The sequence below is a fragment of the Hesperophylax consimilis genome, chromosome 21, assembly GCF_061612785.1.
Source record: "Hesperophylax consimilis isolate HC1 chromosome 21, BYU_Hcon_1.0, whole genome shotgun sequence".
Classification (NCBI taxonomy): domain Eukaryota; kingdom Metazoa; phylum Arthropoda; class Insecta; order Trichoptera; family Limnephilidae; genus Hesperophylax; species Hesperophylax consimilis.
Genome location: NC_142856.1, coordinates 20842402 through 20867598, shown reverse-complemented (window position 1 = coordinate 20867598; position 25197 = coordinate 20842402). Strand labels below are relative to the sequence as shown.

The 25197-nt window shown below is 34.5% G+C and overlaps 1 protein-coding gene across 4 annotated transcripts in view; it reads left to right on the top strand.

The window, feature by feature from the left end:
* Positions 1 to 25197, top strand: part of LOC149413720 (uncharacterized) — a 210177-nt gene that overhangs the window by 60764 nt on the left and 124216 nt on the right. For 3 of the 4 annotated variants that reach the window (XR_016304190.1, XM_089644516.1, XM_089644515.1), the window contains exons 7-10: positions 5573 to 5792; positions 9253 to 12547; positions 21725 to 21892; positions 22502 to 23026. Coding sequence is in view for 3 of the 4 variants with exons in the window: in XM_089644516.1 (XP_089500642.1) it covers positions 5573 to 5792; positions 9253 to 12547; positions 21725 to 21892; positions 22502 to 23026 (4208 nt within the window). In the remaining variant the exon portion in view is untranslated. The remainder of the gene's footprint in view (positions 1 to 5572; positions 5793 to 9252; positions 12548 to 21724; positions 21893 to 22501; positions 23027 to 25197) is intronic. The other variant, XM_089644517.1, reaches the window with a different exon arrangement.

Genomic DNA, 25197 nt, shown 5'->3' with positions numbered 1-25197 from the left:
CGTAGATTCTTCAGGGCAGTATAATTGTTTTATTTTAAATTATAGTGTCACGTCACATCACAAAGCATTGTGATTTGCTTCTTGAAAATATTGTTTTTTCCCCATTTAACAACGAACCTAAACCTTTACACAATATGGAAATAAATAGTTATAGATTAATTTTTAGGGGCAATTATTACAGACAAACAAAATAAGAAATTATCCGAATAAAACCGTAATACTTAATCAAAACAAAATGATGCATTCTCCGCTCCGATCCATTCTTTTCAAGAAACCGAAACGATATAATTCCTTCTAAATATTTCATTTATTTTCATAACCTCGTAATACCGAATAGCAATTGACATAAATAGTATTTACTTCATTATAAAATGATTAAGACAAACGGGGTTGAAAAAGTGGTAAAACAAACAAAAAAATTACAGTAACAAATTGTTTTTTCCCAGCAAATCAATTTTACCGAAAATATGTTAAACATCATATAAATAAATAAATAGTGTAGGAGCATTGACATCCAAATTAGTTGACGACCCAATCATGGAAAGGGGAACAAACCAACTTTCGTTGATTTGTCAGTAAATGAATCTGACGGTATACAGGCAACTCGCATTGTAATATCACAATTGGGTCCTCGAAAATATAATCTGCTTACGAATTACTATTCATTTTTACAATGTCACTCAAATTGTAGGCTGTGTAACAACATAACTACATATACCAAATCGGGTAAACAAAAGTTCGGGCTTGTTTCCAAAATGTAATGTTTTGTTTTACTATTTGGTTACACACTTTTTTACAAATGTGTTTACACACTCAATTTTAGCGCCGCTACACTAGGCTGTTCGTTTAAGAACGAACATTCAGATTCTGCGCAGAAAAGTCCCACAATTGACAACGCTGAAAACCTTTGCCTTACTTTAGTGAAGTTTTCTGCGAATGGTCTGGTTATTATTTTAATGTGCGCTCTTCGGTAGTCAATGCACGACTGATGTCATAAAGCGTTCTCGAACCCTCCTAGTGCCAAAAGTATGGTCACCTGGTTTGCCTCCAGCTCGTCAAAATAATACACAGATTCAATTTTAGGGCAAGTCTATTAATTTGAATGTCTGTGTGTAAGGGTTAATAAAATGATATAAATAAGTCGTCTCAATATGGCATAACCATAGTTTGATAATGGCCTTTGTTAAAAATGTACGAACCATTAGCAAAGTTCACCACCAGTTACTTTACAGTCTCCTGCCTAGCACCTAGCGGTCAGAGGTAAAACTGGGGCTAAGATGTTTTGCCTTATCAATTGGCTTTCTTTGACAGTGTTAGTTTACAATTAGCTTGTCAATGTGTTTTACTTGGTTAGATTATAAAAAGCCTCGCCGACTGGATTCCTTCTTCTTCTCTCCTATAAAATAGTAACAAGCAGTCATTATGGTCATTATTATCACTAGTAAAAGTGTTTTGTCCGGGTCGGGAATAATTTAACTCTTTGTAACACTAAATAAAGTGAAATGCAGTTTTGTGCAGTAAAACCAAAAAAAAACCATGCGTCTGTTATTGAAGACTTCATCAAGCCCAAACAAATCTTAACAGCCTTGAAAGCCTAAACAGCTAATAATAAAAACTTAAATACTTGCAGATAGTATATAATCTGCTTACGAATTACTAATAATAATCTTTAAATTTATTTTAAAAAAATGGATCTCTAAAACATGATAAATAACATGGCATGACTTTTTCTCGTTATCAAACATTTGTCTAAGGTTTAAGATAGAGACGATGCGTTGTACTTCGGCTTTAATTTTTTCATTTCGTCTTGGACATTCTGATGTTACGTTATCTGTCATCTGTCATCACATTTGCCAAATTGTATAAGTGTTTAATGGAAGAGATCTCGGTTAACCCAGTGCAAGCTTATTCGTAATTAATTCATTACTGCTTATTTTGTGGTACTTTGGAGATTTCTGAACAATTTCTCTCAGTGGCAAATGACCCAATGTCATTATAAATTTTGAGTTATGAGAGGTAAGTGAATCGATCACCTAACCTATTGACATATGTAGCATTGTACCCATGGGCGTGTATGAGGGGGGATGTCTGAAGGTTCCATGGATTATTAGCCTCCATGGATTACTTGTCACTGCTATTCAGATCCGGTCAGAAGCCATTTCTGTGTAGGTAGAATGACGCTAAGTGATTTACGGAATGTACAAGAACACGACATAATAGGCGAACCTTAATAACGCGTTCTCGCCCAGCCTCTTTCTTTACAAGTCCATCATCCATGTTAGAAATTAGTCCACAATGATAGTGAAGTAAGTAAGTCAATGTATCATTGAAATTAACAACGTCAGTACCTCTTAGTTTGTAATGTCTTCGAGTACATCATAATATTTCAAGTGGTTGTGTAAGATTTTGATGGTTTATTTATCAGAACATAATGTAATCATTGAAGAACTGTTCATAAACTAAATTACTTGCCTCACACAAAATATTATTGGCGCAGCCGGTAAGATCAAATTCTTCATTCCATCCAACGCCCTATCTACATTCCTTTAAAATCTTCACCTAACTCCTTCATTTTATCACACAATTCTACGGAATATTCTAGCTTATTTCATATTTTATCTTGAACTACACCAGTGACTAAATGTACGTATATTTATTTTTCATTATTAGGTGGCGTTCCAAATTTTTCTCACAAACTCTATAAATATAAACTCCCGGGTCAACAAAACATTTTGGAATTTATTTATGATAGATAACAATGAGCTCTGATGGCTTTTTTATCAGGCGGTAGGAATTATTCTGGGCCTTAAGGTTGCAATAGCATTTATTATTGTCTCAATCCCTATTGTCTTATCGAGATGCAGCTATGTGCCATCTATGGGTAATATCTTAAACTACTCTCTAGTGCCATCTAAGGGTAACCTCTTAATCTACGCTCTAGGATATCACACTTAGCATTATTTTATTTTTTAACTTATTTTACGTGATACAAATTTCGCAGTGTACAATTTTGTGTATTATTACATTATTTCCCTATTCAAGCTCAAGGAATGCTCTCTAGTACAAGAAAAAACTGTACACCTAAGGGCTCGCATACTGAAAACCGAGTAAATTTGATTAAAAAAATTATAAAATATATAGGGTGAAATTTTTTTTGTTATTTTCACATTTTTCAATACAAGAAAAAATTCTTTAATTTTAACTGTATTTTTTACGGGTATAAATAGACTACTCTTGAAAACCATGGCGCCTCCTTTTCGCCATAATAACTTCACCAAAAATTATCAAATCAGCAAAAATAAAAATAAATCTTGTGAAACAATGTAGTAGTTATAACTAATTAACCTGAATTTTTTTTTAAAATTATTTTGATATTTTAAAAAACTCAAAATAAATCTTACTTGCATAGTTATTTGTCATCGGTGCGTGAGATGTAATTATTAATCATATTTTATAATAATTTATAACAACAGCTAAAAATAGTATGTCTAAGTATGGTATAGGTACATTTTTTAAAATTATTTTTTTATTTATTTAACGGCCAGAGGGCTTTTACATGTAGGTGGTACAATTTTGAAACATGAGAAAGAAATAATAAAAATAATACATTTAAGAAACAAAATAAAAAAGAACAAGAACATAAATTAAAAAAATACAGCGATTTAACTGATTTACAAAAATACAACTTCCATTTAGGAATAGTGTTGAAATAAGTCTTTTACGTAATCCACAAACTTCGCAGTTAATATTAATGGTTTCCCATAGTGTGAAACCGTTGTATTGGGGATTTCGCAAGGGAATGGGACGTTTCTACGCCGGGACGGTTCTGCACTGGCCGTTTCTACGCCAGCCGATTCTACGCCGCATTCAAATTAAATTAACAATTACAATTAAACTTTATTGTTTAAACACATACCTACATACAGTCATAGAAAATAAAGTAGACAATACAAAAATTATCGAATCATTTAAAAAGTAGAACATATATTTATATATTAAGCATTAAAATGAATCATCAACAAAAAAAAGATTTTTTTTCAACTTAAGGATTTAAAAAAAAAAAAAATCGCACCTTGCGCCACAATATGAAGTATGTCAAAAAATACAAATAAATAGTAGTATTATCTGTGTGTAAGGATAGAACGGCCAACCTTATGATTTCAGAGATAGCCTCATTTTTAATGTCAGCGCCATACAAATTTTTCCTAAAAAAATGATAACTCCTTCATTTGTACACGCAATTACTTCGTACGACATTTTATAGCATAGTAATGATCAGCAGAATCCATTTCTAGCCAAAAAAAATACCCTTGAAAATTCAAGTCTCTATGTCTATGAAAGGCGATTTTCAGCCCACTGTGCGGCGTAGAAACGACGGCGATGAACTGGTGGCGAAGAACCGGCGGCGTAGAAACGTCCTAGACCCGTTCGCAATGTAATTGCACTTATGTGTGTTGCAGTGGAATAGTGTATTTTGTCGTGTTGTTATTGTAGGTATTCGTAAGTTTATGAGTTGCAGAAGTTCGCAAAAGTCGAATTTAGAGTTTAGAATTTTGAATAAAAAAGTTGTTTATTTTACGCCTGTCTCACAATGCGTGTATTTTTAGAGTATTTAATAAAAATGATATTGTAAGTCTCCTAGGGGAAGATTTCATTTAAAATTTATAAAACGTAGAATTTTTTTATGTATTCGCTCAATGTTATTAATGTGAATTTTGTAAGAGGGAGACCAAACTACTGATTTGTATTCAATTATGCTTCTAACTAGAGATATGTATAACAGTTTAATGGCTAGGTATGGAGTTAAAGTTTTTAGTTGTTCTTAATACGAAGCCTAGTGTTTTCATGCCTTTGTTTACAATTTGGTGGATATGATTGGCGAAACTTAGTTTTTCATCCAAAATAATTCCGAGATCTCTCATTTCCGTGACTCTTTCTAAAGCTGTATTGTTAATGGAATATTCAAATAAAACAGGATTTTTTATTTCTGCAGAAAGTCAAGTTTTTGCATTTGTCTACATTTAAAAACAGATTATTTTGTACGCACCAATCTTTAAACTTATTAATATTTGACTGTAGTATTTAGCAATGATTTACATCAGTTATTTTTGTGTATAGCTTGATGTCATCAGCAAAGATTTATTATTAATATCGAGCGATTATATTGTAATATAGGTAAGTGTAGGTATCTTCATAATTATGTATTTAAAATCACTGCGTCATTACAGGGTAGCCTAGTGAGGCAAGTTACGAGAAACTTCAATTTTTTTATCTGTTACATATTACCTACCTACTGTTTTTTTTAATATTATTATTTTCTGTTGTTAATTCTATTTAATACCTAATTTATAAACAAATGTACTCTATGAACACTTAACATGTATTCTTAGTTAAAGTTGCATATTTCTCACATAAAATTGTATTATTATTTGAACATGATAATAAAATTTGCTACTACGCAACGAATTCGGCTGGGATTTGTAATAATATGCTATCATAATGAAGGCGTGTATCAGGTAACAAAGACAATAAATAAATGTGGAAAAAATCTATTAAGCAATATTTTCTACAGAATACAGATCCAGTAACGGGACGGACAGCTCCGGCGAGGACCTCCCGCCCATCCCTGTGGCCGGAGACAGCCCCTACGACAACGTGCGCCCCCCTGGGTCGGTGCAGGTTCCGCACGGGGCGGCGGGCTACACGGGGGCGCGCCGCCCCCCGCAGCCCGGCGTCTGGGAGCGGAGAGGAGAAGACGAGAGAAGGGTGTCGGCTACTTCGAATATTTCTATGTGAGATTTTTTAAATTATTTTAATGTTTTATTTTGAAAGCCATTTTGCACCGAGTCCTTAAGGTGATTTTCACAAAAAAGCCCTATTTTTTGTGAATACTGCACAAGAGTCCCAACTGCTCCCAACCGCCTGGAGCCAGTGAGATTACGTCATACACAATTGGGTTATGTTGTTAGGCTAAAAGTAGTGTGGTGGGAAAGGAGATTGAAAGAGGAAAGTGAGGAATATCTGGCCAATCATATCTGATTACCAAACACAGCTAAACCTACTTCAAGCAACATTTCAATTCTGAATTGTGGTCTTACACCAGGGAAATACTGAAAGTATCTTCCACTCTTGAAGGTGCCGCAAATATACTACATTTATATTATTTTTAATGACAAAATTCGACAACATTTTTCACCTTATCGTATATTACTACAATAACCATCTTTAAATACATAACATTCTTGAAATAAGTGCAATCCCAGATATAGATACATTGAAATTTAATTATTTATTTTTTTAAACATTTTACTTTTTTATTTGTGCATTAGTTTTATTTTTTAAATTTTATATTTACATTATTTTTATTTTTTATTTTATTTGTAAAATTATAATTATAATTTTATATGAGAAGATTGTTTAGTATCCAAAGGATAGACGGTTCACGAATGCCGTACACCAGGTAGGTTCTGGATACAGAATAGGTTGTTGTGGATTTGCATAAGGGCTGTACAAAGCGTGTTGTCATTAGCGACTTTTCCAGCCAAAGCTAAGGGCTCTGGGCTGTGGGCCCTTGTGCCGCGTCCTTTGAGGGGAGCTCGAGAAAGGGAAGAAGATGAATGGAATAAAAGAAAACATTCAGTATTGTTAGCTTTTTCTTTTCAGTTCTTCCGTGGCGTGCATTTTTTTGTAGATTCTTTGAAAAATAATTTTTGAACAATTTACAAATTTTTCTGGTAATATCGCGAAATTTAATCAAATCCCCTGTTCACTCTTTCCTTTCATTAAAAATACCTCCCACACAGCAGCCCCAAAAATGATATTGCGACGGTCCCGAAGAACATGTCGGATGTTCAAATTTGTAGAATTGCAGTAGAGCTATTTAAAGTTTCATTTCTCCATTTTCACTGTTTTTGTGATAAAGAAACTTAGTGTTGTTTAATATTTTGCATTAACTTCTGTTTAATTGGAGAAATATATTATCGAAAACATTATAAATGCAGAAAGGAAACTTTAAACAGCTCTTCTTCAAAACTAAATTTTGCACATCGGACATTGTTCTTCGGGACTGTCGCATAGGTTTTAAACAGATTGCTTGTGAACCACGTTGTATATTTAAATATTGTTTTTCAACAAAAATGCAAATAGATCGTGAAGTATTTTTTAAGCTCTGACTTGCAGACAGACATAAAGGAGACTTTACACGATGCTTTGTTTCATACCGATCCCCGTAAGGAAACCATATCGGAACCCATGTGAAAATCTTTCCTTTCCACGATCATTTATTTACGAGACTTTTATTACTAGCTGTACCCCGCCGAGCGTTGCTGGGCTCAGTCTGTCTGTGGAGATAGAGAAACAACAACGCGTGTTGCTTTTAGGTCCAACTGATGACGATGTTTAAAAAAAAATAACTTTCACATGTTACATCTATGAAATATAGGTATAACTTTCAGAGATTTAAGATTTATAACAAACCAACATTTATATTTTTATTTATATAAATTTTACTATCTACATTTTTTTCATACTTACACAGAAAAAAATGAGTACTCCTAATGCATTAAAAATCTCTTCAATATATTCGTAATCCTGATAAAATTTTAGTAAAAGATTAATGTATTATCACGATGTCGGAACACGTGTTAATAAGAATAATAATATTTTCGCATTTCGTCATTACATATTATCAAGGCAAATGCAGGTGCTTGAACACGTGTTCCGATATGTTAGGTTTTTAACAGTTTATCTGTAAACGGCCTGTAATCCCGTCTGTGACCAAATTACGAATAATTTTAAGAGATTGTTTTAATTAAATCAGCAATACTGATTTTTCTCGGGGTACGATTTCATACTAAATCGTCAAAAAATTACAATACCTTGAACAAAACCGTAGATTGCATGAAAGTATATTTAATTTGCCATTGCCGTTTCCATGAACAAATCATTATAAATACACGAAAAATTAACACCATCGAACGATTAATACACGTTCACAATCAGTAATAAACACATGTAATGTATTCTCTTTAAAAATATTTCAAATATTAAACGAAATAAACATGCAACATCTCCGAAAAATATAGTTACGTAAAACAATGACAGACGACAGATAAATAATATCCGCCATCCTGTACGAAAATCGGTACCGAAATACTGGGATGTCCAAAAAGATATCACCGCTTACATGGGATTGACATTTATTTTGATAACAATACCACAAGTCCAAATAATTACTATTATAGTAATTATTTAAATAATTTTTTGGTACTAAAATTATGATAACCATAAATATTTATATAATAATATTAATATTTGTATTTTTTTAAATTATATAGTAACTACCATATGAGTGGTAACAACTTTTTGGACAACCCGGTAGAACACGTCCTTTTGTTCATTCCGAATGCAAATGAAAAAACGACCCATGTGGAAACTGGACGAAAGAACATATCGTGTAAAACGCCCGTAAGAAAATATTGTAGAATAATATTTTCAATAGACATTAAAAATCTGTTGGGAAAACTTCCACACCCTTGCTGTTCCCAGCTTCATTTGTGCATTTTTTCTAGCTTTCTGGTTGCCCTCGACCTCTAGTATCACCCCCATCTCACACGCCCGTTTATCTGGTGGCAATATAAATAATTAAGGCTTCTCGGTTCTTAGCGTTCTTCCTCTTTGTGTCAGTTTAACTTTGCCCAACGCGTCTTTTCCTCATTAGCGGGGACCTCGTTAAGGATGTGACAATTTTAATAACATTTCCCATTTTAATGAAGGCCGCTATTCATTCAGACACCTTTAATCCTTTCAAAGGAGCAAGGGGTACTCTTATATAGGTAAAACGAGTTCTTTGATGTATACCCATTTAACTAAATCTTCATTCATAGTTTTATCACGTGTAAGGTGATGATCTTTTAGTAGCAAGTGCCTGACATATTAATGTTGGTCCTTCTCCATCAGGAAATCTGTTTAATTTATAAAGATTTTCAGCCACAAATGTATGTTACCTACGTGTTTGATAAAGGATAGCACAAAAATTAATCTTTATATCCGATGTGCTTAAATCTCGAAATTATTTTGTGTTACCTGAAAAATGGTTTAATGGATTCTGTGGTTGCGGATTTTTTGTGAAAGCTTGTGTTTTTATCTGTGTTTGTTTCACTAATCTTTTTGTGCCGTATTAATACTTCGATGATTTTTATTTTGCGTTTTTTTTCTGTGAAGTAATAAAATTTTATTTAATAACTTTTACAGGAATTTCGAAGCTACGTCTTCCCTATCAGATAAACCTCCCATATCAGATAAACGTCCTTTATCACATACATCTCCTGCTACAGATCCCGGTACCAAATCCAAGTATATGCATTTGCTTTCATCTAACTGCTTTGGCTTAAAGTACAAGTCCACCTCAACATCTAACATCAGCTCAAATTCCATAGGATACTATAAAAGACCCAAACCTTCTACTAAAGAAGACGGTGAAACCCGTACTAAATCCATCCCCAATGTTTCCACCCTGCATGTCGGCAAAAGTAAGTTCTTTAGAAGAAAATCTTCTGTTCCCGATAATCCTTCTCTCGATCTACAGGAAGCTAATTTAAATGTTTCAAAATCAAATACCAAACCGAGGAGATATTCTAGTGTTAATGCTCCTTCGTTGCCTAACATTTTTGAGAAAATTGAAATCATCACATCATCGGATAGCGATGATTCGATGAAATCATGCAATTCCGTCGCGAACCCTCTCTACTCGCAATGTGGAAGTGTTCAAGATTTATTGGAGCTTATGAAATCCCACAGTGAACGGGAAAGCACTCAAGAAGCACAACCACGAATGAAAAGTTCTCATAGTGATGAAGAAGATGATGCTCGCAAAGAATTGGATGAAATGAGGGATATGTTCGGTGACGATTTAGGCTGTGCTATGGGGTCTCCGCTACAGTCAGCTAGATCATCCTTTGAATTCCAAAGTAATGAACCAAAAGGTGAAATAACTATCACAAAAAAGAGTCAGTCTTATAATGAAAAAAAGGTTATCAAAAAACCTTTAAGATTATCCCATTCAAATAGAACCCTAAAAAACTGGAGTACCGAACAAGACGATTTCAAAACTGATATTGATTATTCAAAACTGGAAGTGCCAGTCTTCACTTCGACAGAAGATAATCCAACAGGTTTAAAACCATCAAATCCATTGTACTATGCAATGTTAGATTTTACAAATAAAACGAATTCCTATAGAAAGATTGAAAAAGAGAAACCCGAACACCACCTCTACGAACCTTATGAATTCGAAAATAAATATAACTACGAAATTGTGGAAAGTCCCGTTCATGCCACTATTAGAGAAACATCTTTTAAACCCATTGAGGTTTTTAGAGAAAGTAGTTCAGTTTTTGTCGAAGAAGATTTGACTTCTCTCCAACGGCCGGATGGTGGGCCCATCGCGGTTGACAACATAAGTGATGAAGTCATTATCGGTCCTCATTCGTCCGAAGAATCATTGAACGAACTGTTGACTTTTAGAAATAAAGTTCCCGAAAAACCTGTTCCTCCACCTCGCCCAAAAGGCATATTGATTCCAAAAATTATTCCTGCCCTTAAATCTGTTTCGGACACCAGCAGGTCTCATAGCCTTTGCAGCACGACAAACTCTCAGATATCTAGTGTCACATCTTTCAGCTCCTGGGCGCGCGATAGTCTCAATTCAAACAAAGTAAATCGAGATTCGCAACTTTATGATGATGTTTTCACCAAGGATGTAACGCCGTCTCCACAGTTAGCAAAGAAAAAACTTTTGCAGATGTCATCCTCCCAGAATGTCCAAATCCAATCACAAAGAGTCAGTGTTGATTCTTTTGTAAGTGGCTCCAGTATTTCCTGTCGGTCTAGTACTGAGCATGGATCAGACGACTCTTATTTGCCCATGAATGCCGTTTTTGAGTTTTCTCGTGACGGATCTAAATCAGAGAGCGTTTCAACCTTACGCCAAGTGACCGAACCAAGCGGACCTCATTATCAAAATATGGTTTTTGTTTCTAATCCTAGTTCCACATCCGAAAGAAAACTGACCTTTACCCGCCCCGCTGAGAAATCTTCTTACCATGTCAGAGGGTCTGATCAGTGTATCTATGACAATCCAATTGAAAACGAATATATTTACGTTTTCAACCGGAAATCTGTCAAAGATATGGACACTCAACCATTCATCAGAGCCCGAAGGGGATTAGACGCCGATCGTAAAATTTGTTTTTGCGAAAAAAACAAAGATAAAAAGATGTTTTTGAGTGCGGACAATTTATCGACTGATAACAATTCAAATTCTGGTTCCTCGACAAAGCGTTTCTGTAATGTGTCAAGTGGAAAGTTTGTATGTTATTGTGAAGACTCTAGCTGTGATTCTCATCACTCTAAAAGAATAACCGACTCTTCACTCTTGTTCACGGCATCGTACTCTAAGCTGTCTCATTCAGTTTCATTTCCTAATCTTCTGTTTTCTCAAAATGATTTAGAAAACGGTTACTCCACTTTGCCGTTAAAACCAAAGCGCAGCCCATCCGAGGCATTCAACATTGTTTTCAATACTCCGTTAGCTGATGCTGACGTGTACGATACACCGTCTGCTTTTGTTAAATGCGTTAGTGATCCTCCAGACGAACGTAACTCCACGACTTCATCGTTGTCTTTTCATACTATTTCTGACAGATCACCTATTTCATCTGATCTTAGTCCTTATGTTAAACCTAATGCTTTCAGTCATTTTTCATCCCCAATTTTACAAATTGTGTCTGAAAATATTGGTCAACAAACAAACGATTTTGACCCTGGTAACTTGTCACCATCGGATCCAAGGTTCTCCATGATTTCAAATACATCATTTCATTCTGCTTTTGAAGATATATACGTAGTTCCTGACCCAGCAACACGTCCTGTTGATGACCTAACGCTTACAAACGCATCAAAAAGATTGTCGGACAGTGATAAAGATGCAACGCGTTCATCTTTATACCTTTTATCTTCCTTGCTATCATCATCCGACCAATCATTGAATCATCCAACATACACTGTTTCTGAACCCGATTCCTCCTCCAACAGCGATGACGAAGATGTCAGCCATAAATTTGTTATACAAGACGTTACCTCTGATACAACGTCCGCGGCTGGGTCTTCCGATTTGTCTGTCCACGAAACTGGTTCCATCGATGTAAATGTCGCTTCCTCTAGTTGTGTTTGTCCGCTTGATGCTAAGGGTGGCAGTTCAATGTGTGTTTGCAGCGGGTCGGATGGCGGGCACTTTCCCTACTCCAAGTCCCAGCTGATGGACGGGAGCTACCACTCTGAGGAGTTGTGCTCCAGCTACCAGGGCCGGATAAGAGAGGCGGACCAGCTCAGTATTTCCTCTACGACTTCCAGTACCGGAGGCCCCAGCCCGAGGGAAAGGCAGCGGTGTGGGACCAATGACTCCTCGGTCAGCGGTGGTAACATCTACCTCCCCATGGCCACCTCTGGATATCATGCTCACAGCCCTGGATCCAACAACAAAGTTTCGGTAGGTTTATTGTATTTATTTTATCTTGAATATTATTTTTTCTATTGAATACTTTAAAAAGAGTGGTAAATTATTTTATTTTTTTATATTTAAGTACACATAAAGTGTTGTACCTGTTCAAGGTCCACATATTACAATTTCTTGTTTTACCTATTGTTGTATACACGGTGTCCGGAAACTCGTAGTACAAGCGGGAAACTGGAGAATCTACACCACATGGGGAACCCAAAAAAACATAAAGTTTTTTAATTTGAGCATTTTCAAAAAAAAAAAAAAAAAACCAAAAAAAAATATTTTTCGGCTATTTTAGGGTTAAAGTTTTTTCTGGTGTTAAGGGTTGAATAACAGATGTTTTAACCCTGCAGAGCAGAAATATTTTATGATTACACCGGGTTAAATGAAGGGTGATTTCAAAATAATGCCTCAAATCCGAGTTTCTTCATTTGTTTTACTTTCAAATAGTTTTAATTAGTTGGGTACTTTGATCTTCAGTAATAATTTATAAGAATTTGATTAAAAAAAAAAAAAAAAAAAAAAAAAAAAAAATCAATTTCAGTGCCGGCAACCATCAACTTCAAACTCGATTTACTCGATAACGAAAGCTCAAATAAAAGAAAAATATACTACAAAATCGACTCCAAATGTGATGTAGATTCACCAGTTTCCCGCTTGTACTACGAGTTTCCGGACACCCTGTATATTAATTTATTTTCCAATTTGTGTTTTATGAAATCTCTTTCTGTTAACTTGATCCAGTTTTTTTTATTTGTTTCTGAAAGTTTTGTTTGTTTATTTTGTGTTTTAATTAAGACCGGAACAGTATTATAATAGGTCGTATTTTTAAGGTAGAAAGGGAAGTAATCAAAGAGTAAATCTGTTTTTATTTTATTTTAAAATTTTTTTTAAATCTCATATGAGCAGAGACCTTCCTTTAGTTTTGAAGGTCAAGTGTGCAAAATTTCATCAGTCTCTGAATAAAACTGTAGATTTTTACGCCCGCCCGCCACATACTTTCTTATTTACGTATCAAAATAATCAGGGGTTGAATCTTTTACGCAATTTGGCACCTTGACCTATTTTCGTAAAATTGATTTTTAATATCTGCATCTTTGTGCAAATTTCCTGCGACCAGAACTCACTGATCGCATATTTTTTTTAATGGGACATACAAAAAATACCCACTTTAAAATAAGGTTATTCATATCAATTTATGACGAATTAATTTATCTCAGGTAAGTTAAAATGAGATGGAAGAGTTTTGTTCTGAGATCGAAAATCTGCCATCGCTTGGCTTCTCAACTAGAACGATTTGAACACAACGCGTACTGCACCTTTGTTTACAACGTTGTGTTTACATAGAAAACTCTCTTTGGCCAAGTTGTTACTTTATGTTCCGTGAACGATGAATCGCTCCAATGGCCCAGTTTTTCTGCTAGATTGTGTTTAATTGATCGGACCATCTTCACTTTAACTAACGTTAATTGGGCAATCGAGATAATGAGTCTCTTACTTACTAAGAAAAATTCATGTGAATCGTTTTCATACTACGGAAATGCTAATAGTTTTTTTTATCCGTTTCCTAGTTTTTAATAATAATTCGCGTCGACTAAATCTTCTGAAATTATCGAGCACCATCTGTCTATAGATAAGATCCTCTTCATATTGATAAATATCGCTGTTAAAATTATGCGCGGAAATTAACTAGAGTACAAGCCTTTCTTTCTAATGACAATTCGCATCGACTAAATCTTCTGAAATTATCGAGGACCATCACTCTTTAGATAAGCATCTCTTCATATTGATAAATATCTATTCTTAAATAATCCTCGGCGTTACCCGGGCTTTACACAGAGTTTTTTGATATCAGATGTAGAAAGAATTTTTATTTTTTTTTATTTTGAACCTGCTGACGTGTACCCGGGATTGCTCGACTTTTCTTTGCTTTCTATAAATGTAACATAATAATGTTCTCGGTTTACCCGCGTAAAGCAGTCCTTAAAAGGACTTTTTAATTTCTGACGTTTCGGACAGATCTCACTGTCCATCTTCAGAGGCCTTATGTCTTGAATTTCGTCTCAAACTGAACGCTTTTGCGTGTCTGTTCGGTCCAGAAGTCAAGATACAAGTGGGTGCTTATCAATTCTTATGTCTAGAACGGAGTATGCGTGTTGATAGTGATTTGACGGTAACGCTTTCAGCCTTTTGTTGAAAAAGCTGATTCTTACGTGCGTAATGCTGAGCACTTTACTTCAATAATTTCTAATATAACTCTAAAAAAAGGGGACATTTTAGTTAGCTTCGATGTAGTCTCTTTGTTTACAAAAATACCAATCATTGAAGCAATAGAGTTAATAAAAACAAAACTAGACGTTCCTGCTGATTTTATCACTTTGACGGAACATTGCCTTAAAAATACCTACTTTCAGTTTGAGGGACAAATACATAAACAAATCCTTGGGGCTCCCATGGGTTCCCCCCTTAGCCCGGTAATCGCTAATATTTACATGATGTATTTTGAAATAAAGGCACTAGAGAGCGCTCCTCTGAAACCTTCACTATGGCGTCGGTACGTAGATGATACCTTCATTATTTGGCAACACGGAATTAAAGAATTAAATAACTTTCTTATTCATTTGAACAGTATCCACGAAGATATTAAATTTACCATGGAAATCGAAGAAAACGATTGTCTCCCATTTCTCGATATTTTAGTTAAAAAGAAAAATAACGGCAGCCTTGGCCATACCGTATATCGTAAACCGACACATACAAATAGATATTTAAACACTAACTCAAATCACAATCCATCTCAATTATCATCAGTTATAAATACCTTAGTTACCCGATCACAACGACTAGCGGACAAAGATCATATTCACGAAGAACTAGATCTTCTTAGTAGCGCTCTTCAAGCAAATGGCTTCTCCAAATATTTAATTGACAAATCCATAAATAGACGCAAAAAAACTGATCCTGAAACGGAAGAAGAACCCCCCCTTTCTATAGCGATTCTCCCATACATTAAAGGCTCAACAGATAAAATTAGTCGTATCCTCAAAAGCAATAAAATCAAAACAATTTATAAATCGGAAAATAAAATCTCATCTCTATTAAGAAGTCCGAAAGACCACATTCCACTTGAGTCTCATGGTATTTATAAAATACCTTGTGGGGCATGTGAAAAGGTGTATATTGGACGGTGTAACAGAAAAATATCATGTAGAATTGCAGAACACAAGGTGGATGTCACTAATAAACGCTTAACTTCATCCATAGTGCAACATGTCCTTAATGAAGGTCATAAAATGGACTTTAATAGTACCACAACAATAGCTAGCATATACAATGAGCCAAAAAGAATTTACCGCGAAGCAATTGAAATTCATAAACATAAAAATAATATGAATACCAGAAATTACTCAATTAGAATTCCCAACACCTGGAAAGTTATAATTGACCAAAATAACCCAAAACCGGCATTTCCAAAATTCTCAGAAACACTTCCAACAAGTTCAAAGCAACCCAATCAGGTCGCTACACGCATACTGATTGATATTGCCAACCCCGCCCCCACCCCCTCTACCGTCAAATCACTATCAACACGCATACTCCGTCCTAGACATAAGAATTGATAAGCACCCACTTGTATCTTGACTTCTGGACCGAACAGACACGCAAAAGCGTTCAGTTTGAGACGAAATTCAAGACATAAGGCCTCTGAAGATGGACAGTGAGATCTGTCCGAAACGTCAGAAATTAAAAAGTCCTTTTAAGGACTGCTTTACGCGGGTAAACCGAGAACATTATTCTACATCTTACACCCGTGAAAACCTTAACCATAACATATATATATATATATATATATATATATAAACCTCTCTAAAGAAATTCTCCAAATGATAGTGAAAACCTTATTAAAATCCGTTGTGAAGTTTAGAAGAACTAAGCGCACAGACAGACGCGGAGAGCGTATACTATTTGGAAAAGATGTCAAGTGTGCTAAGTTTCATCAATAATTCTGCTTTCTGGGTGTCAAAAGAGGACGAGGGTGGTTTTTTTAAATCTCATGTAAACAATGACCTTTCCCCTGTTTTCAAAGAAAAATGTTAAAAATTTCATCAAACTCGGAACAAGATTGTAGATTTGTTTAAAAAAGAAACCCTAAAACCGCACTACGATCTCTTCTTTATATATACATAGGCATATATTTGTACAGTGCCCTTGAGGTGATTAAGCACAAAAACGGCGCTATACAAATCTTCCAAATATTATTATTATTATAACAATCGCTGGGCAAAAGTGGTTTTCATTTGTTTTGTTAATCTCTAAATAGTATAAAATAAATTCGCTATCCGCGTCTGCCTGTTTGTGGGCTTAGTTCTTCTAAACTACGCAACGGATTTTGATAGAATTTTCACTACCGTTTAGAGATTTCTTCCGGAGGGCTTACATATTTGATGCTTTCATATTATATTTATAGAAGTAGAAAAAATTTGATGTTTTATAAAAAAGTTGAAAATTAATATATTCGGGCACTACATTGCCAACGGTGGCTAAACCTTATGAGATACATCAAAATAATGTACTACGGAATTGTATATCTTAAAAAGGACTACAGAAACGTCTGCGATGGTATATGTCTATCTCCTAAGGATAACTCCTAGCTACGCCGGGTACACGTCAGCTAGTAATTTTATAAGAAAGTAAAAAAGTTCAACGAGAACTGTCAAAAAAATAATCTCAATAAAATCGTGTTTTTTAAGTTGTTTCTTATGTAAATGTGTTCATAATTTTCCAGTAAAAATAAATTATTTAGTGGTTTACGCTTCAATTTATCCAAAGCATTTTTTTTTGAAATTCATAAATTGATTCGTACTAAAAATAGTGATTTCACTGATAACTTCGCCTATCAGGCTGATTTGAATTTGGTGAAACGGAGTTTCTGAGAAAAAAGCTACAGTCAAAAATAGTTAGTATACGTAAGTGTTACGATCGTAGTAGGATACGCGGATAGGGCGATTTTTACGTTCCTTAATAAATTATGAGTATTTTTTGAGACTGAAGTTAGCGGGGTTGAAGTTAGTGGAGTTGCAAGAAGACAGCGGAAAAATGTTTAAAAGTATGTACTTGTGTAAAGCGTTGCAATCTTTCGGTTATGAATAGTGACCTTACTTTCACTAGAGCGATACTGATTGTCTACTAACGGGTTTTCCAATAAGAGGTGTTATTTTGATATTCAATCGTAAAAGATCAATGGTTTTGTTGCTTGTGTTGCACGTAGCGCCGTCTTGTTGAGAGTAAACGTTGTCCAGATCAATACCATCCAATTCAGGCCATAAAAAATCATTAATCATCTCTCGATAGCGCAATCCATTCACCGTAACTGTTGCTCCAGCCTCATTTTCGAAAAAGTAAGGTCCAATGACTCCGCCGGACCATAAACCGCACCAAACAGTCACGCGTTGAGGATAGAGAGACTTTTCAACAATAACTCTTGGGTTTTCTAAGCCCCAGATGCGACAATTTTGCTTGTTGACGAAGCCACCGAGGTGGAAATGGGCCTCATCACTCAAGATGATTTGCATTTGATTCACTCAAGTGAATTTTAATAATTTCAATGCGTTGTTGAAGCGTGCATTTTTATTAATGGGGTAGTTTCTACTTAAATGTAAAAAAATGACAGCTTCAAAAGTAAAATCTACCGAAATAGCGGGCTATTCAAAATAACACCTCTTAAAAACCCTGTACTTTCCCGAACCGAAAAAACATAATGTATGTAAATCAGCATGCAAGAGGCTCATTGGGCATTGTGTATAGATCATTTTTATAGAGCCCGCAAATTGCTTCGTTTCCCGCGCTTTTTGGCCCACGACCAAGGATTATAGTGACGTAACAGGCCGTTTCAGAATTTAAAAGATTCTCTGTGAAGTAATCTTTATCTGTTCTTATAATAAAGTCTAAAGTCCTTCACCAGATCTTCACTATTCTTAGGCATCGTTTAGGAATATTGAACTTTTTACGCGTATTACACATTGATCTTGTTTTGTATTCGTAATGTTTGAGTGTTGTAAGTTTCTGAGTTTAGAAGGTTTTCTTGCGTAAACTAAACTAAACCAATTCAGTTTTAGAGTGAGGTTGATTCTGTGCGGTCGGGTTAATTCAAGAGGTTTAATTTTTTCCCAATTTATTTAATTCGCATTATAATAATTCCGTTCCGGTATCGTGATAGTTCTGTGTTTAGTGCTGTCACATTGTGTTTAAAAATTGTATAGTTTTAAATAGTTGTGAATACATAAAAGTTGCAGGAATTATTTTGTACAACTTTTTCGAAGTTGGCCTTCAAAATGTAAATATACTATTTTTATTGAAGTTTTACAAGGTTTTTAAGCTATTCGCGTGTTCTGAAAATATCTACAAGTGATTTTAGCAAAAAATATATTTATAATTTTTTTTAAAAGACAAGGTTTTATGCATAGCACAAAGGATAACAAATTATTGTAAGCAATAATTAGTCGAAAATAAAGTTGGTTGTTTACAGGTGAAAAAAGTATAATAAGCAGTAATTGTTGATTTGAAGTATTAGTACATGTTGAATTATTTGGCGTGTTGGAAATAAGCTTACGTGGCTCAGTGGTCCACAACACCTGACCGGACATCAGAAGGTGCGGGTTCAATTCCCGTCGGCGGCATTTATTTTTACTCGGGAGATATTTTCAATTTGTATTGATATTTCAGGCGAATAATTATTGCTTATAATAATTTGTTAACATTATGCTTATTCAAAGTATTATTTTTCTTGGAAAATGTTTTTAAATTTAACAACCTTATGTCATTTGATAATCCTTCACGGAAAAACTTCACGAAAGGTGGGCTCTGGTTTTGACATTGGACAGTTCTAGAATGTTTAGTTCGTTTCGATTTTAGTTCGCAAAGTCATTTCCAACAGGAGATGTGGAGCATTCCAATTTTCAAATTCAATCTAATCTGTGAAAACAGAATGAACAAATCCTATAAAAACATGAAAATAGGCGAACTCTAACAACATGAAATTTAAACATTTTGTATGTCTGGCATATTTAAATCAACGCAAATGTTTACGGTAAATATTTACTGAACCGCCGCATTTTTAATTGGCACAGATTTTCGTTTCAACTTAATAACTAAAAGAGATGCTAAAACATTCATTAAATTTTTACCTGTTTTGACAGTTTCCACCTTATTTTTTTCTTGTCTGTCGTTTGGTGGAGGGTGCCATTTTAATATAAATACGCATCAAATTATCTAAATATTCTAAACTAACAACCTAATAACCTTGTACATGTTTTTTCATCTTCCCCTACGAAAATAGTTGTTTCTCAGGTGCCTTTGTTATAAATTTATTTGTAAAGTGCGACGGTTCAGTAAATAATTATCCTATTTTCAAGTGGCAACGTCATTTCCATCATGCGCTTTGCAGCTTTGATCCATCAAACTGTCAAATATTACGATTAGACGCCATATTGTTTTTTATCGAATCTTTCGTGTTAAACTGGAGCAAGGTCTGGTCGTATATATTAGGAGTAAACATAACTTGATGTTTACCCGAATAGTTTCTACCCTACCTAATGGCTTTTCGTTGAAAAACACAGTTCTATATTTTCACCTCGTGGTTACATTTTTCGTTAATTTTCTCTGCCTCCAATTGTCCGTTAAAAAATCATAATTTCCCTAACCTTCCGCGCGGCCCAGAAATAAAGTGGATCAACAAGTCGCTGCGCTGCGTGACTTTGGGCCATTTGGTTTTATTTCTGTATCGCCGCGGTTTCGCCAAGTTCAATGCCGCGGTTCCAGCCAAACCACGCTTTAGTAAACACTCTAATTCTCAGAACGAAGGATAATTTTACGACAACGCTTGAGAGAAAGCGAAAGGGAAAAAAATCAACGATGATATCCAGAATTTTGAACTCACCTCTTTAACTTAACACTTGGTGGTTCTGAACCTATTTCTTTTTTAAGGCCTGTAGTCGAGGGCTCTCACTACTTTGAGTATGTTTAAAGGACCAGGTCAATGCCCTACTTTGTTAAATACATCTTCGTTTTACAACTTAGGACGGGTTGTTTCGGAGAATTTGAACAATTCATCAAATTTCAACGTTCATTTCCGGGTTCTGTGAAAGTCCTATTCAAGTTCTGTTATTATATCATTATAGGCTAGTTGCTTGACAAAACTGAAATTAAAACAGAACTTGAAAAATCTTTCACAGAACTGGAAAATGAACGTTGAAATTTGATGAATTGTTCAAATTCTCCGAAACAACCCGTCCTTAGTTTTCGTTAATGAATTAATGTAAACTTTGAAGAGGGAATTATCACACTTCCCGACATCCGATCGAGCTAAAACTCGGCAGATAGACCTGTTGTTGATGACAATGCATTCAATCAACTTTTTGTGCCAATCACGCGCGCATATACACGCGGACATTTACGCATTTCTTTGAAATCGAATGATATTAAGTTAGTTAATAAACGAAATAAGTGTCGGTCCTACCCGATCGGCATTTGACGAGGTTGATAGAAGTTTTAAGAACATTTTAAAATATATAAATTAAAGTAAAAAAACGTTGATTTTTTTAAAGAAATAATTTTACTAATAGATCATTCTAAAACCCCGACTGACCAAACCAAAAACGTTTAAGTATTATCATCCAAGGCAGTGTGTTCTTGTTCTTGAATCTAGTGAAGAGACAAAATTTATAGAGAGAAACATGCATTATGAAAGGAAAAGCAAATTCAAACACATTTCCATGGCAATGTAAATGTGTTTGTTAACATTGTTATTGTGTTATACACAATAACAGCAATCCCGACGAGAGACGACCTGTCAGCATAGACTAGTATAATATATCAATGCCTGTCGGAGATGCACAAAGAACTTCAAGGCGCCCTCATATATTTTTTTAAATGTGCTATTTGCGAATATGCCCAAGGTTCACTTGGCGTGTTTGTCTAGCGCGTTTGTCTAGCGCCTTATAATTTCTAACTATTTGGTTTGTTTCCTGGAAAGTTTAGCCTCACGCCTGGTGTGACATTTATATTGACCTGGGAAATAAAAATTATTAGCAAAGGGAGTTTATATTTATAATACATTCGCATCTGACTATTTTTGTGCAGATGTTAAATCCATTGTGTTCTCCCCAGCCTACCCCGCCAAAGAAGCCTCCTCGCCGCAACCTGTCAGTGTCGCCCACCCACCTCGTTCCGCCCATCCTCGGCTTCTCAACAGCAGGAGGCGCCACGGTGCAGCAGGTAGGCTCCTTGGCTCGCCACCAGCAGACCAGGAGCCAGGATGACTTGGACGATCTTCAGGTAATATTGATCAAAATATTTACGAATAAAACTTCAAAGCCAGGTGGTATAGGAAGAAAATTCCTCGTTATTTTTCGGAATAACTTTTATTGAGTAAAACCTCAAATTGTAATATTTAAATATTGAAGACAATATTAGTGATTTTCGTTTAAAAATCACTAATATTGTCTTCAATATTAAAATTCCTTGTATTTCGCAGTATCAGGTCCTAAGACTTGGAATGAACTACCCCGGAATTAATAACAATCCTAACAGAATTTTGATCTAAACTAGACCAGCCTAAAGGCCTGCTTCTTGCAACTTTTGGCTGGCTCTCACGCTAATAACTAACTACGAGGGGTTGATGTGTCCTTGAACAAATTTCAAAGTTGTTTTTTTGTTTTCTGGCTTCGGCTGCAATATCTTGTCGAGACCAGACAAAAAAACCCGAGAGCTGGAGCTTTTTTTTAAATCTTCGGATAGATTGTTGCAGTTTTTGAGGTAACAAACTCAAATTTTGAGCGGAGTTCTAAGCATCTCGAAAAGATTACATAAAAAATAAATCGAATGGTTTACGAGTTTACCCATATTCACGGATAATATCAATTGTGTGTCTTATTTTTTCAACAGGCTCCGGGCTCTAAACACACTGGCTTGCGTCACGGCAGATCAGTGGACCAGTACGTAGACAACGACCTTAAGACCTCTCCCAGAGCGCGGCCTATACCCCAACCCAGACCATCTCTAGCCCTTCTGACGGCTAGCAGAAAGGAGCAACCCATTGCCATCAGCACCATGTATGAAAACGTAGTCGTCAAGGAACAAAACCCAAGAAGAAAACTGAGAAGAAACCCGACAAACCCTTACGAGAACTTCCAGCCAAAAGAATTGAACAATGTAGGAGCATTGGATGGAGAATCGAAAAATCAGAGATACAACTCGTCGCAGGAACGTTCTAGTTTGGAGAGTCTTTTGGATGATGTTGGCTCGTATACTCCTAGTGATGTTGAGTCCAGGACTTGTAAAGTTAGGCCTACAATCCAGACTCCGCTTTCACCAACACACTACGATCAGCCACCTACTCCAGATCACCCTCCTCCCTCAGCGAGACAAGCGGAGAAAAGTATCCATGAAAGGATGAGGCCACTTAGCCAGGTTAGTATTGAAGACAGTGAAGCGATCATGATTTAAGCTGCACATTGTATTGGCTTTGTACTTAAATTAGTTTGTTTGTTGATTGTTGTAACAAAGCATTAATTATTTTATAAGTATTATTATTGTTGTTCTGATTTTTTAATTTAATTTTTTTTTGCCATAATTTTTTCCTATTTTTTCCAAATTGTGTGTTTGGAATCTCTTTAATAATTTCATAAAAATGCAATCAATTTAGTTTTCTTCATCTATTGGACTAAAATAATAAATTTCTCAGAAATTTTAGTATACCCGTATTCTACTTTATTTTTCTTCTAATTTTTTTCGATTTCAATATTACCCATTATATATAAATATATTAATTTTAAAATCAGTAAACGTAATTTTATTTAATTTTAATTTTAAAATTTGTGGTTTCTAGCCACTTTTGACTGAATTCAACTAATTCCAATGACAGCTTAGCCATTATTTCATTCTTGGCCATTATTTATGATAATTATTTAATGGACAATTTTGTTATATTTTAATGAGACTATGTTCTCAGACAAATATAACTTTAAACTTCAGTAAGTACGATTATATAACTTTTATTAATTAAAATATGTTAAAAGGGTGTGATTTAACATTGGTTGTTTTCTTAATTATAAAGTGGAAATATTAATTTATCAATAGAATATATTAATTGTGAAAAAATTCATCTTGAAAAATATTTTTTTTCATCTGAAATAATATATTTTGTTTTACACTGGGTCCGGAAATTAGTGGTACAACCTGGTAAATCAGGTAGAGAATGGTTCTTTTTTTTTTGAAACATTTTTGTTTTTGTCTGTGACACGTCGCCTCGCCACCCGGTTAGGCAGCGTTCTGTAGCGGGTAAACTAAAGATGTTGGAGCCGGGTCTACACTTTTGAACGCAAACAACAAACAGCTGATGCCACTGATTTTTTTTTTCTTATTTGACCAAAAAATTCTAACTTCGGACTCGATTTACTCGAAAACGGAAGCTCAAATCGAAAAAAAATATTCCACAAAATCGACCTCCTATTATCCAGTTTCACACTTTTACCACTAGTTTCCGGACACCATGTATATTATATTATACTATAACAGTACCAAAGTGTAAATTGAATTCAATGAAATCGTTGTATATTATGTATATTCGATAAAAAAATCTTATTAAATATTTATGCTTTGATTAAAATTTTAAATAATATGACATGAAGACATATAAATTCCTGAGTTTATAGATTTGAGGCTGATTGGAAATTTTTTAAATAATGTTGTATAAATAAACACATTTTCTATTATTTGTTGTTAGATTTAAATATAACACTTAATTTTACCCACCATATTTTTTATTTATAATTAATAATTTTAAATATATTCTTATGTTATAACTACAGTACCCATTCGTTACATAATGCACTTGGTATTCACGTGTTAATATTATAAATAATAAATAAAGGAAAAATACTTTATTTGGTAGCACAGTATAAAAATTATTTATTCATTTCACATTTAGCAAAGCTTTTTGCATTTAAAAAATACATTTTGTAACATTTGCACAAAGCAGATTTTTTTCAATAGCAAAAATCAAAATATTTTAAAATATTCAAAATTTAAAAAAACTTATTCTTGAAGATTTCATAGATTCTGCATGAACTACTTTGATTTTTTATTCTTTTGGCATTAGTCTTTTTTCTTCTTTTCCTTTTATATTTTTCCGCTTTTAAAAAAATGATTGAGCATTTTGAGCATGTTGTTGTTTCCCCTATTCTCCAATTTTATGATTACTTAACCCTTAAGTGATGATGCTTCAAATATGCTAAAATATAGCATGATCACGCGGGGGTTAAAATTAAAACTATGATGTACAAAAAAATCCAATTCTTTGCATAAAATGCATGTTCCTTGTGTTTTTATTTTGTATAAATATTTAATAATGTATTGTTTTTATAACTGAAGTTACCATACTTTTTAGTAAATATTTTATGTTTTATTTTGTTTTTCATTTCTTTTCTACCCTTTCATGTAATATTTGTAGTTTTTCTTTTGTTATGGATTGGTTGCCTGCGATTGTAAATATTATAATTTTATTGTATGTTATGTCGCTTCAAATTACGAATTGGCTAAACTTTGCCTCGTTGGGTATATAATAAATGGGTTTTTATTAT